Source organism: Limulus polyphemus, unplaced genomic scaffold (assembly GCF_000517525.1).
Source record: "Limulus polyphemus unplaced genomic scaffold, Limulus_polyphemus-2.1.2 Scaffold365, whole genome shotgun sequence".
Classification (NCBI taxonomy): domain Eukaryota; kingdom Metazoa; phylum Arthropoda; class Merostomata; order Xiphosura; family Limulidae; genus Limulus; species Limulus polyphemus.
In genome coordinates this window covers 147,369-162,883 of record NW_013665975.1, presented here as the reverse complement: position 1 = coordinate 162,883, position 15,515 = coordinate 147,369, and the positions used below count along the sequence as shown (strand labels likewise).

Here is a 15,515-nt window from a genome sequence, read left to right as displayed (position 1 = left end):
TATATCTATATATATATATTTAGTTAGAAAAGCTGTCATTAGGATTGTGATTTGGCTTTACTCTGGTATAAACAAGATGGAATCCTCAGTTAACTGTGGCACTTGAAATTCTTTAAGGCTGGATTAGAGTAATTTAATCTATGAGACCTTTTCATTAGCTATATTTTTGTGTGCTAGCAATACTAAGTGTGAGGCGTGTGTATACCAGATTTGATTTAATTACTCATCAGGATCTCTACCAGTCTACCCTCAAATTGAAATTCTTTTAGGCAGGATTAGCGTAAATTAATCTACGAGACCTTGGATGTAGTGAAATACATCAATCGAAAGGGTTTGACCTTCCGAGTCCAAAACTGTCATTAGATTTCAAATTGGTCAAGAGATGGCGGAGCTCTGAACTAAAAGTTTGTACTCAAAAAGAAAAACACCTCAGAGCCATTCTGTAAGCTGCTGTGCTGCAGTTAAAAACTAAATATATGTAACTGCTACTTTAGACTAAATCTTTGTCATTCATAATAACATAATTCAATTAACTGACATACAACATCTATTTAGTGATGGATTTCAAATTTACAGTTGAATGAAAACAAAGCAAAGTTGAAAAGACTCGAACAAGAATTAGCCGAAGTTCAGGAAGAACTTCGGTCCACAAGGAACAATTTAACAGAACAGAGTGACAAGTTCCAGAAAATAAAGATACAGGAACATGCTGAAAAAGAAAATCTTCTTGCTGACAATTCAGATTTGAAAAAACAACTTTCAGAAGCAACTCAAAAAGTAAAAGAACTCAAGACCTGTTTAGAAAAGAATGAACATGACTCTAGCCTTATGAACATGAACATGCATTCAGAACTTGACAAAATGCAAATTATGTTTAAAGAGAAGATTAATCAAAGTGAAAAGCTAGAAAAGGAGATAGAAGAAGAAAGAAAAAAGTGCGTTAGAATTGAAATAGAGAGCAGACATACAGCTGAAGAGAATAAAAAATTGTGTGACAAAGTTAATAACCTACAAGATAAGTAAGTTATTTCATTTTTTTTTCATTCTTTCATGTTGCCTTCAAATAAAGATAGAGGTTTAAATATAAATTCTTCAGCTTATTCTTGCTCATATAATGTTTCATGATATTACATTATATTTTACAGTTTACTTAATTCGAGTTCCCAAGTACCGTTAGTTTATTCAAGATCATTACACTGTAGTTTTGGAAGCCTAGTGGTCTAATTATAAGTAGGAACATAAGAAAAGTATGTTTAATTAGCTATACTAATTGCCATGTTGATTTTTAGTTTTGTTTTAAATACATAGCTTGCTCTAATTGTAAGTTAATATTAATTCTTAAAATAAATATTACTTTTTTTCTTTACCAAGATTATTACTTTAAATTAATTTAATCTCATATTCATAAGCCTCATAATTCTCCAACAAAATATTGAATATCTTTAGAAACAGATTTGTATATTAAAAAGCATCTTTAATCAGTTAACTCTATCACATGCAAATGGGTGCATCCCACCTTGAGGATTAAATTTCACAATTGAATTAATAATTTTACAGTAAATCAACTTGTAGTAATTTTACCTCAGTTAGAAAAACAACACTCCAAAACTGAAATCTTTCAATAAAAAGTTTTATTTTTACAATTTTTGTACATAAAATAAAAAATTGCAATTTTTGACTTTTGGTTGATTTTCATCATGCTCCAAACAAAAATGTGTATTTATAAATTTCCTGAAATATGGCACTTGTAGTCCACTAAGAGTTAGGTTATTAGTTTTGAATAAAGTAGCACTAATTTGACATTGTTTAGTTTTATCAGTTACAGCCTATTACTGTTTCACAACTTCAGTTGTCATGGTGTAGTGTAATTTATTATATATATATGGTTTAAGATATTATGTTAGGCTTATTATGTTTTTTAATACTACATTCCTAATCTAGTCGCATATGAATATTCAAGAATTAGAAGAGTGTATAATAATAGCATTCCAACCACACAATATTCGTCATATCCATTGCTGATGACGAGTTTCACTCAATCTAGAGCTCTTCAGGCCGGCTGGGATACAATGCACACAGTAATGGTCATAATAATATTTATATAGGTCATCTTTTTACAACAAAAATTATTATGGTGTGAATTCCTTTCACAAGCTGGTGAGGCATGATGTAATTGATTATATATATGTTACGACATTATGTTATTCCTACTATATTTTTTTAATACACTACATTAATTAACTAGTTTCTTTATGGATAAAATCTGTGGTGTTGGCAGTAAATATGACAAATATAGTGCGGGTGAAATATTTTTTTTAATCATACACTCTTCTAATTCTTCTAATTTACAGTTTTCTTAAATAAACATTTTTTAAAAAAAGTTTCACAAAGATGTAGAAAGTCACAAAAATCAGTGATTAAAATATACAGTAAAGGCAAAAATTCTTAACAGTTTCTTTAATGATACTATCACAGTGAAATCTTTTAGAATTTTCAGAGCTGCTGATTCATAAAAAATATCACATATAAATATAAGATGATTTACTTGCTGAAAGAATATTATTTATAGAAAGTTCTTCTCAAATTTCAAATTAATTCATTCATTAATTTTTTTTTGCAATGCAACAAAACAAACCATACAACAGCTGCATCAAGCCAACAAAAACCAGATGTTCCAGAGTCAATAACTTGGAGATTTTTTAGTAAAAGTCATATTGGTCATGAATGAATATATTGACCTGTGATTACTTTTGAAATGTAAGGATTAACTTATTACAGCTTCTTATCATCCAAATCAGCTAGTTATATTGATGCTGAAAGTGAGTAGGGAAGCCTATTATATTTGCACAGTTCTTTCAAGATTTTAAAAACAATCACAGAAATGAAACATAAGAGTTGATATTGGAAGCCAGATTATATTTTCATTATATTTGCATGTTTGTATTTTATTTTTTAGATTGAGAAATTTTGACATCTTCAAGGCCTTTTTGATTGAAACCTTAATAAAGTATAAAATAAAATGAGTTTTGTATTACATTTCATGTGCAGTTTAAGATTGTTTCACAATTTTTAAAGTGTATGTAAAAAAAAATAGTCATAATACAATACTTTCACAAGAAACTGTTGCCCAACAACAAAGCAGAAGTCATGTTGGTTGAGAAATTTTCTTAGTAGTTTCCTTTAGGTAATATCTCAGTCCTTAATACAGCTGTGATTAGATTAAAATTAAAACTGAATTATAAAATTTCTGTAGTATGAGAAAACTAAAATACAAATTTTAGTAAGAAAGTGGTAATTAATCAAGGATAGAAGTTTTCATAATAGCTTCCTTTTGGCAATATTTGATATGTAATACACTTATGATTTGATTACAATTAAAACAAATTTTAAATGTTTGACAAATTTATTATAGAACAATGAATCCTGTTCTTTCTTTAATGTTAGTTTTATTAACAGTATTGTTTAAAATATTTAGTATGTATAATATCATTATTTTTATTAAGTATATTTTTTATTGCAAAGATTATATTGCATTGTTACAAAATATCCTGAGCTGGCCAATCCTTGTGAGATATTATTAGGATTATGGCTGGGAAAACGACTAACAGTAAGGGCAACCAACTGACAAATCAATGCATTTTAACCTTGAGAAATTAGATTGGTATGTTAATTATATAGATTAATTATTAGGTTAATTTTTATTTCTGTTTTATGTAGGTAGCTTGCTTTGATCAGAAGGTAATAATAATTCAGAGGTTTAAACTAAATTCTACAATTTTTACACAAATTATGTTTTTAATAAGGCTCCTGAGTCAACAGCAAGAAATCGCTACTTTGCGTGTTCAATATGAAGATGCCAAAGTCAAAACTGTAGCTGAGAAAAACACTAATGTCAGTTCAGAGGTAATTGGCTATGTTATTTGATAAGTACTGATTTTTTATCTGATATTTCAATTTCACCAATGTGTAATTTAATTTTGTTGAAGAAAAAAAAAACAGTGCTCTTAAATTATGGTTTAGGAAAACTTTTTTGCTTTTGTTAAATAACATTGATTAAGTGTAAGTAGTAGTTTTTATGGGATATAAATCTATCCTAAGCTCATTTTTGGACATTAGTTATGAATCTAAACATTTTAGTAATTGAGTTTTTTTTTAATATAATATGGTCTTATAGATCACTTTTTATATGTGTAAAAGTGCTGTTTTTCTCATTAGAAATGTACATTGGACTCTTTGCTTGCTTCTCTTCGGTCTGAGCATGAAAAATTCAGATCTATGTTGGAAGAACAAATTGAGTCCCTAAAAATCACAGTGGAAAACCTTAGAGAGGAATTAAAAGTGAAAGATTCCAAGTTGTGGGAACTAGAACTGGAATTGAGACAAACACACAGAGAGATATCTGAATATCAAAGAGAGTTGTCAAAATTAGACTCTACCAAAGAAATTTCAAAAAAGGTGAACTTTTTTTATATGAAATAGAAATATTAAAATCAACAGAATGATCAGTTTCAGTTCGTATATTGCTGGAAACAAGTTTCTGTTTTTATTTGTACTTATTGAATAACATAGAGAAAAACCTAGAGTAAAGACTAATTTGTGCACTTTTTAAAATAATTTTTAAGCATTTAAAAAGTCTTAAATATGCTTAGGAAAAATAAAACCTTCTTGCAAAAATAGAAACATACAATAGCACTTTCATAATCTAAATACTGTTTTGTTAAATATGTTTTGCATACTATACACTTTCATGAACTTTAACAAGAGTTTTTTTAGAATTATTTAAGTAAAACTGTAAAGTTATTTTATTTTGCATTTTATAAAAAGTTTTTTATTTTATTACATTAGACTATCGAAGAACATTGTTTGGAACAATCCAGACTAAGAACAGAAATAAGCAAACTTCAGGAAGCTCTCCAAGAGACAAAACAAAAATATGGGCTTGCTGAAACTGAAGTGAAAACTCTCCAAAAACAGTTGAATGAAGCTTACAGTGTGAACAAAAATAATGCATCAAAACCTGTTCTTGAGAAAGAGGTACTGTATGTGTATATGCACATTAAAATTTTCTTACACTCTATTTATAATAAAGTTTGAGGGACTAAAGCTGCAAGGCTTAAAAATACATAAACACGTTTAAGTTCATTACCAGAAAATTAATATTTTTGTCCAAAAGACTTGAAAGAAATAAGGTTGTAATGTTTCTTCTATCAACTTAGACTATTTTTACTGAGAAGGATAACACTTTGTGTTGAATTTGTTTTCTTTTACCAGACTGTACAGCACTCACACCTCTACAGGGCTGCCACTTAAATTCTTAACCCTGAAGTTACTGATGTCTTGATATATGATTCACTATTAGTAGAACCCACATATTGCATAATACTGAAATTAATTATTTTATGTTTTTATTTGTTACAAACACTCAATGCAAAGAACTGACCAAAAATTAGAAGTAACTGCTCATTTTCTGTGTAATTCCAGCAATATTAAGTAGAATTAATAATAGATTTATGCAACCCCAGAAAAAGAAATCCGTAGGGCTATGGTGTGGAGATCTTGGCACCCATTCCACAGTTCCACATTGTCCATCCCACCTGTCACAAAAATTGTCATCTAGCCAATGACAAACCATTGCAAAGTAATAGGGTGGTGTTCTATCTCCTTGAAACTGTTGTGGTGTACTTTCACCAATTTCATGCAGTTGTGACATCAAACGATCACCTAACATTATGAGGTAGTTTTCTCCAGTAACAATTTCAGTAAAGAAAAATGGATCTAAAACATGATCGTCACAGACCACACCAAACCATCACTTTAGCTGTTCCTTGTGCCTTTGCAGGAGAAAACTAGTATAATAAAAAACAAATTTTGGACATTTTCCTTTGCCTTCAGACTTTATGGAGATTAGTTCTGATACGGTACATTACCTCCACTCATATAAATAGCTATTCTCGTCCAGTACTGCCTTCTGTATGCAAAAAAATTTTTATGCATGCCACAAGCCTTCTACCTCCCCTCCATTTGAAATGACTCATTCCAATGTGTTTCTAATGCAAATCATCATGCAACAACCTTCCACCATTGAGAGTGCCACACACTCATTACGCATGTGTTTCCCTCTGTTCAATTCTGCCAGACCATCACTTCTTGTTTGACATTACTCATGTTCTAACATTTAGTTTGTGCTCTCTTCAAGTGCTTTATTTTAATATTTTTCCATTTCTTTGTATTAATTTCTCCCAAAAGGTTACTCTTTATTATACAATAGTGATATTTGTAACTTGTTGATTTATTCTGAAGTGGAATTATTTTTTATTTCTGCCTGGTTGCGGAACTTATTTAGTTATTACTTCATTACCAAAAACTTTTATTGTTTCTACCAACACAGTTGTGTTTGGTTATTTATTTTGCATTATGAATTTTCTGTTACCACTTTCCTCCCCGTAATCCACTTTTTTGTCTGTTATATTTCCCTTCCACCCTTACCCATTGGGATTAGATTGTGATTCAATTGGCCTTTTCTTCCTTGTACCCTTCTTCCCATCTTCACTTCCTGGTGTCTTCACTCCTAACCCGCACCTCTCTTTGGAGGTACGTCATTTATTGAGCACTGGGACTACATCTCATCTCACATTCTCTGCTTTGAGTAGCTGTTTCTTTCTTATAGTGGTACCGTCATTCACCTGTTGCCATTCTTCACTCTTTCATGAGACTGTGACTGAGTAAGTTACCTTTTCTTATATATACCTCTTGTTTTTTCAGGAGCATGTCCCTCTTTTTTCTTACTGGATCCTGTTCTGTGGCGAGTGGTGCCTGACTAGGTATCCTTTAACCTTTAAAATTTACATTGTTCAGCCATGTTGACCTGCTTATTATGTTACATGGCCACGCAATGCACACTGTTGAGATGGGGTGTTCCACAAGATTGCTTGAAGGTTATCCTCATGATTCAATTGCTTCATAAATATGCCCATCCCAGACTGTGCCACCCATGGACTACATGGGTAAAGCAGAAGAGGATAGCTGCCCATCCCGCCATGTCTTGTATCTTTTTCCGAGGATGTTATAGTGCCTGGGTTGGTTCTGTCAGTTTCAGTTGTTTTCTCTATGTTAGACATCTTTTTGATACCGGATGTTGGGTTTCCCGGATCATTATATGTTATTTTCTATTCTTAACATGTGCCTTGTTACAGAGTCAGGTGGGTTTGAGATCCCCTCTGTTCTCCTGAACTTGAGGTGAAGATGGTATGATCCTCATCCTACACCCGCGTGGATGTCAGTTCCCAGTGGCATGGGTTTGGGATGTAGTTGACTTGCTGAGTGTGGTCTATCGCACTATAGCCACTCTGCAGTTGGGGGCAATTCCATTGTTTTCTCCCACAAACTTCGATGTGTTCTTCTGTTTTTCTGCCCATATGTACCACACCTTTCTCCAATAGGTGAAGAGTATAGCTGGTTCAGAAGTGGTGTAATCTCCCACAACAGATCTTCAGATCTGATTCTCTCGCCTCAAGAGATGTCCTTCTGACACCTTCGAAGGACACTTCTTTTCTTCTTTCGCACCAGTCCCTCCCCCTATCCAATGTGGGATTTCAGCTATTTGTGTGAGATGAGGTAATATACTGTATTGGAAGCTATAATTTTCCTATACTGAAAATGTATTTCTGATAGATACTTACCTACTCTCCCACCCTTCCTCCCCACTGAAAACCTGAGCTTCCATTTTCTGCAAAAACTTGAAGTGTTAGTCTGGTAGAATTGAATAGAGGGAGTCACATGCATAATGAGAGTGTGTAGCACTATCATTAGTGGAGGGTTATCACATGATGATTTGCATGAGAAACACATTGGAATGAGTCATTTTCAATGGAGGGGAGGCAGAAGGCTTGTGGCATGCATAAATTTTTGTTTGCTTATAGAGTGTAGCACTGGACGAGGATAACTGTGTAAGAGGAGGTAAGTACCTATTGGAAATACATTTTCAGTATAGGAAAATTATAACTTCTGTTTTAAATGATTAGTCACAAAATTAGCTATATATTTGTGAATTAGTAAACATATGTAAGTAACTCTTAGACACTTCTATGTACTGCTTTTTTTTTTTCACTACTTAATATAAGATAACATACTTTACTCAAAAACTTGCCCTAGAGTTAGCCTGGAGTAGGGTAGAAGTTTGTATATATCAAAAATAAATAATACAAAAAAAAATGCCTTTTACATTATTTTCAGACTTAACCCTTTGCTGTTATATAGTTTATGAGACAAGCTGAAAAGATGTGCAAAGAGTTTTGTGTCTTAGTTAAAATCATTCTTTCTTTTTAACCCTGTCGAGATGGGTATGGGTCAGAGGCCATGTCATCACATTTGCAGACTAACATTCAAACCTTTATTGAACTACTATTTTATGAATGTATGTCAATAAGTTTGGCATCAAACTGTAGATTATAATTCAGATTTTAGCATAATACATTAGTTTATTTCTTAATTTGAAAGTAACTATATAAAATAGAAGGCTAAATATCGATTTTTCTGTGTCACGTGGTACGTCATTTTCTGGGTTTGATCAGATCACATTTTACGATGCCCACAATACAACGACTATAGTTTCATATGAATTTCCTATATTGGCAAGCTAGATTATAAAATAAGAACCTCCTACCTTTTCTCTTTGCTAAGGTAGCATAATATTTATCAAATCCACCATATTGTCTCTACCCACCACTTCATAATTTGAGAAGACTTGTTTATCCACGCCTGCTTTTCTATACCGATAAGTTTGTAACCAATTGAAATTTCTACATTTCCTCTACATAATTCTATTAGTCTTTCTAAGTTATTTATGAGAGAAAAGTTCTTATATTGATGGAGAGTTTAAAGTATTATGATCAGTGCTATTTTCCGAACACAAATTATATATTTTTTAGACCCAAATACAATATAGTCAGGAAGCCTGGTAAATTACAATTTATTTTTGTGGTATCAGTATAGCCATTTATAATTTTTGGTATTCCAAAATGCATATATAAAGTCGACATAAATTATTATATTTCTACATCCACGTGGGAATTTGGACAAGGCTTATGATGAGGGTTAGCAAGTATGATTCATGAGTTCATAAAAGAACATTGTAAGTAGTGGAGATCATTGTTTTCTGAATATCTTTTATTTACTGTTCTATGTTTTAAGAAAAATATCTGAAATTTAAGTATTTATTTGTAAATAGTAATATATATTTATACATATGTAAAATATGGAAAAACGAAATGTCACTGTACTTTACAAAATACTGGAAACTATGCATTTATTGGTTACTGTGTAAGCATGGTAAAGTAGGAAACAGGATGTTCATAACACTTACATACTTTTACACCACTAAATCATGACCACCCAGGAAGATAACTAACATTCAAACACCTAACAAGTTTATTGGATCAGAGACAACTTTATAAAGAGATATATCAGATATATTTTATCTCACTTGTATATAGTACTTCAGACAATTCTTGTTGCAGCCACTTTATTAAACAAGCCGATAAATCCTACCCCACTGTTTTGTTAGAGCCAGGATTCCTATAGATTACTTATTGTCTACCTCTTGACCATGTTGAAAGGATAACTAAGATTTAAATACCTGCCAAATTTATTGGATCACCCCAGACTTTCTGCAAAACCATAGCATAAGCATTTTATAATACTTTAGACAATTCTCCTTGTAACCATTATGCTGTCAACAAGTTGATAAATCCTACCCCACTATGTTTTCAAAGCAGGGAAAGTTCCAGAAATTATGCTGCAAAAGCTTATTTGGTATTGATGGTGGCAAAGTATGGTAATACCTAAACAGGAATGGCGATTCCTTGCTGTATATTTGGTAGGTTTCTTTTCAGCTACTAACAATAGAATAAATATAGGAAATAGGTGTAAAAAGATTAGGAAAAACTCTCAGGAGATTTTTTTTGGAACTTCTTTGTCCATACTGAAAAAGACAGACAGTACTCTTCCTTTTGTTTCTTCTATTTTGTAAGTCATCTCCTAGCAGTAAAATTACTACAGAAAATAAATGTGAAAAAGTGAGAAGTATAAACTTTGACCATAAGAATTTTGAAACTTTCTGATCAATACTAACAGTATTATACATTTATTTTGCATTTGCAACCTTTATTTTCATTATACTTTGATTACTTACCTACAACCTGGAGAATCAAGTATAATACTACAGTAGAGAAAATAACAGATAAATTATAAAGTTTTACTGAAAAAAAAAAGTTTGATATTTAATTACGAGGCTTTTTATTTTTCATTCGATTTCAATATTTATTATAACAAAAATAACTAAAATGTAAAAAATAGAAAGTTATTACATAAGATAATGAAAAACTAATAATAAAATTCTTCATGGGGTATACTTGCCAGCAGCTTGTGTGTTACGCTATTCAATACGGTTACCTGATATTTTGTGTATGAATCCTTGTAATATTTACTAATAATCATATCGCGAACAGAATTTTGTGCATACGTATCTTACTTTGTTCTTATACTTTAAAAGGAAAAAATAGTTTCTACAGTTATTCCAAGTTGTTTTAATGTAATTACTGAAAACATTATAAATAAGAAACATGGTTACTTACTGCATTGTTTGTGATTAGTCTTCATGATTTCCCTAAGACCATCTGGAAATAGAAGCTATATGTGCAGTCTTCATTTCAATAATGAATAATTTCGAAAATTATACAAAGACACAGCTAGTTTTTGCTTCAAAAACAAAAAAAATTTCTTAAAAGACTCCATCATTCCATCTGTTTATTTCAAAGTCATGTTCAAAACAACAGCTATTAGGCCTAGTGGTGGATATATTGGGAGTAGTGCTGAAGTTTGTGGTTGTTCTGTCATTAGGAAATGTGATGGTCATAGGGTGAGTATTTCTTTTTATGTACCTGAAATACATTATTAATATTATCAAATAGTACTTCAGGCTTGATGTTCACTTGTAAGTTAAGCTCGTCGAATCATTACTTTTTATGTCAATTACTATAAATTATGGCAATTATTTTAATACAAATTCAAAGTAGAATACAATTTCCTTTAGGTTACAAGCAAGAAATGATAAAGGGGAATTGATTTATAGAATCAACAACCCAAAATATGAGAAAGGAGGTTTCACTGTTCAACCAGTAAAAATTGAACCAACAAGAGGTTTTATTTCCTAATTTTCTAAATACCAATCAAGCAATTTCTCTTTACTTAAACTAATGACTCATTCAACTGTTTAATGTTTAAGGATACTTCAAGCATTGAATGATAACTATGATGAATAATTTTCAGCATATTCAAATTTGAGAACAAAATTCTGTCTGTTAACATAAGGTATGTTGACAGTATTTTGGATAAAGTTGTTTATGACCCAACTGTCTTCTGGGAACAGTGGCATGTGTAAGTCCAAGCATTTCTTCCAGATAACCACTGTTCAGAGTTGGATCATACATTGTCATTACACAACTTACCTACAGATTTTCTGCTTGAAAAGAGTCGAAAACTCAAAACCCGTGTATTATTTTCTTGGAAATTAGTTCTTTATTTTCATTACATCACATGATAGCAGAGGTACTCAAGCCTCTTTACCCTGTAACTCCAGCACCAATGAACAAGATGTCTGTACTGTATTGTAAAAAAATTGTAAAACATTTTTACTGATGTCATGATGAAAACTTCAATCAATTGAATGCAAAATATATTGTTAACTTTGAATATTTGATGATTTTATTATATGAAACTGTATTTTACAATAAAATGAATTGTGCAAACTTGTATACTATTATACATTAGTCATTTATTTATAGTTGTTAATTTTTGCAAATACGATAACAAAACAGTGTTGGTATCGTTATTTATTTTCACTCTCTGAAATGCATGGGTATTTGAACTTTTCCCATCTAATTTTTTTATATGTATAAATCAATGATGGTTACTAATTCATACAATGTTTTATACTGTATTAACCATATTAGTACTTACTCATGAATTTGGCACTGCATATCCTATTGTTATCTATAACCATTTAACAAACACAAAAGTATCTTGCCATACCAAAGTATCCCATGGAAATATAGATATTTAGTCTGTACAACTCACTCAATAATGGACATATTCTTGCTGAAAATGAGTAAGTGTTATATAGAAATGGTGAACAGAATATTTAGTTTTACATCTTTGATAATAATGTATGTCATTATGAAAGAAGAGGCATTATAAATTTCATGGCTTGCAAGATTTACCTTAGTTGAATAAGTTTACCAATTGTACATAGAGAACTTCATAATATTTACTTCAGCTACACTATTTTACCTGGTGTTGGGTTAGTTTGTCTTGTAACTGTAGTAAACTACATAAAAGCAAATTTTAAAACATTTATTGGGGGAACCAAAAAGGAAATGTGGTATTTAGAGTAAAAATATGGGCACATTATGTGAGATTTTACAAAAACTTTTTGCCAAACAGAAAGGGAATGTAGTATTTAGTTGAAACATGTGGGCATCTTGTGTGAGAATTTATAACATTTTATTTCTCAAACAGAAAGGAGTATGGTATTTTTATTTACTTATTTTTCTGCTGGATAAGTATTGTAAGTAGTTAGTACAACAAGGTTACAGTGATGTTTCTTTGCCATTTCTTTCCAATTCAGCTTGCTGAAGTTCTTCAACGTTTACACAAGTCGGAAACACATAGGAAAAATCTGGAAGCCACAGTGCAAAAAAACAATAAAAAGATAGAAGACCTAGGATCTAATTTAGAAAACACTAGTCAGGTATGTATATTTATATTCCAAATTGTAGAATCATTATATTCCAATACAGTACATTACCTCTTTTCACATATATAACTATTCTCGTTCAGTGCTGCTCTCTGTATGCAAATATTTTTTCACATGCCACAAGCTTTGAACTCCCACATACCTTATGATCAATGTTGTTCAACTGCGTCTTGCATTTAAATCATCATCCAACAACTCTCCACTAATAGGATTCCTCCTGATGCATGTGACTCCCTCTATTATTTTCTTGGAAATTGGTTCCTTATTTTCATTACAGCACATGATAGCAGAGGTACTCAAGCCTTTTTATCCTGTAACTACAGCACCAATGAACAATGAGCACAGTATCTGTACTGTATTGTAAAGAAATGTTGCTATCATTAAAACTTCATTGTCATATTTCTTTTCTAGATTAATTAAACATAGAGGGCATGTTAGTTTACATGTTTTGCTGAAGGGAATTAATTTGTCAAATATAAAAATTGTTTTGTATGCAGCAGAACTTTTAGCTCACCATTTAACATGTACAAAAAAGGCTATAAATATGTCTTTTATATATAGTGTTATGGGGGTTGAAAAAATTCTGATCTCTAGGAATGTTGTTCTTTAGAAAAAAAAGAAACAAAATGTTTCTCATATATAATAAAGGTCATATGGGGTTAAGCCCATTTGACCATTACCATAGAGAACATTGTTTAGAGCTCAATATTATCGATGTTTTTACAACTTATATGCCGTAATTCTGCATTTATTGAAAGAAGTAAATAATTCTTTCCCTAAGGGATTATTTCAAGTTTCCCAAGGACCTGCCATTAGAAAATAACTTCTGTTAGTTGAAGCTACAATGGGTAATGTCTATTCTCACTGAAAACATTAATGTTTTAACTTCATTACTGTGTCTTTAAATAGTAATGTGATATCTTTATGGTTGCTAATTAAGTTATATGATTTATAGTAAAGCTAATTAGAATAAGATAATAAGAACAGAGTTGCTCAACTTCAGTTTTTTTTTCTTTTTAATAAACTTGTTACTATTCATTACTGCTATCCTAATTCCATGAAGTTTTGCCAGAAAAGAACAATCAGTAAGTAGCTTATTGGGTTATAAAATATTATACATTAATTCCTTTCCCTACATTGAATAACATAATATTTTTATTTACTTTAAATATGTGATGGTTATAGTTCTAACTTGCATGTCATAAAAAAAAACAACATGAAAATTTAACTGAGCTAACTTGTATATTATACAGTGCACCTTTAGAAGGAATGGGTTCTCTTTTAGCATGAGTAATATTCTAAGAGTCTGTTGAAAAAGACTGTTTTTTTGTCTTTTAAGATGTATAAAAGGATAGTAAGGTTTTTGGTCTGTTCTTTCTTTTCCTCAAAGAACATTCATAAATGTCCAAGAGTGATTTAGATGGTTTCCATTGGGGGTTTTGGATTGTGAAGTCTAGACTCTTGATATTATGTACCTTAAGATATTGCTGGAAATGGCATAGTGCATTATATGCTGAAAGAAGTATTACCTTTTTCATAGAATTCCGTCAATGCTGCATTGCTTGGAATGATGAGACATTCATGGCTTCTTTAGCAATTGCTAGTGGACCTATCTCAAACCAGCTAAAACATGCCCACACTATGGCACTACTCTTATTTCACTTTTGGAATGACACAGTCATATACAAAGTGTTCTCCAGGTTGCCATCAAACCCAGACCCATCGATTTGAAGCAAACAGCATTTAACAGTATTGACTGCTAAGTGGTTTTTTTTCTGTTGTTTCTAGTTTTATGGACAATGCACTGTGAGAGTCAGTAACTTATTTATGAATGAAAAATGGTTTGAGAGCTACAATACAGCCCTGAAATCTTTTAAAGTGTTGGATGAGAGATTTAATGCCAGTTTCGTTTTACAGTATTTTTAAATATTTTCATGGAACACACAGTGGTCTTTTGTTTCTTTAGCACATTACTCTCATAGATACCAGATGAACCACGGGATCCCCATGATATTTCAGTAGGGAGTGTGCTGTCTCAGTACTTTTTATAACAAAGTTTATGTCTGTTTTGATAATGTGAGTTTTATTAAAAAGTATTATCCTGATAAACTATAAAAACAAATATTGTTGCAGAAAAAACAGGAACTGGAAAATACTGTCAAGGACTTGAAGAAGAAAAATGAAGATTTAGAAAGAAGATTGTTTGAAGCAAAGTTAACTTACTCAGTTTATTCTCGTGAAGCAGAAGAAAGCAGGCATTTGTGGCAGCATGAAACTAAAACAATAAGCCATCTTGGTATCAAAGTAAGTTGTTTTGACTTGGTATACATGCTAGCAACAAGCATTCTTCTTCATTATATTATATATATTTATTACTTAGGCTTCCAGCCTTTTGGTTGGAGGTTGTCCTTTACAATATATCGTAAAATATTTTTTACTTTTTCTATATTTACATTAATTAAAGTAAAAACAGTTTCAACATAAGATCTATAAATTATTTACACAGTTTATATTCTTGTCAATTATGTTCTAATTTCTCATGAATTTTTTATGTATATAATTATATCTGTTCACTGTCTGTTTCTTTTAATATTTTTATATCTGACATCTCCCAGTTTTCTGTTAGTTTCTACCCATTCTGTTACATTTGTAGGTTTTTCTTGCATTCCCTTACAATTTGTATCTCTTCATCTACTGCTTTTCT

At 31.1% G+C, this 15,515-nt stretch overlaps 1 protein-coding gene across 4 annotated transcripts in view; it reads left to right on the top strand.

Moving 5' to 3' along the window:
• The window catches only part of LOC106457717 (ankyrin repeat domain-containing protein 30A-like), an 88,920-nt gene that overhangs the window by 49,749 nt on the left and 23,656 nt on the right, over window positions 1-15,515 (top strand). For all 4 annotated transcript variants that reach the window (XM_022383726.1, XM_013917163.2, XM_022383727.1 and 1 more), the window contains exons 21-26: window positions 577-1,019; window positions 3,804-3,903; window positions 4,216-4,455; window positions 4,846-5,034; window positions 12,683-12,805; window positions 14,945-15,115. In XM_022383726.1, coding sequence (XP_022239434.1) covers window positions 577-1,019; window positions 3,804-3,903; window positions 4,216-4,455; window positions 4,846-5,034; window positions 12,683-12,805; window positions 14,945-15,115 — 1,266 coding nt within the window. The remainder of the gene's footprint in view (window positions 1-576; window positions 1,020-3,803; window positions 3,904-4,215; window positions 4,456-4,845; window positions 5,035-12,682; window positions 12,806-14,944; window positions 15,116-15,515) is intronic.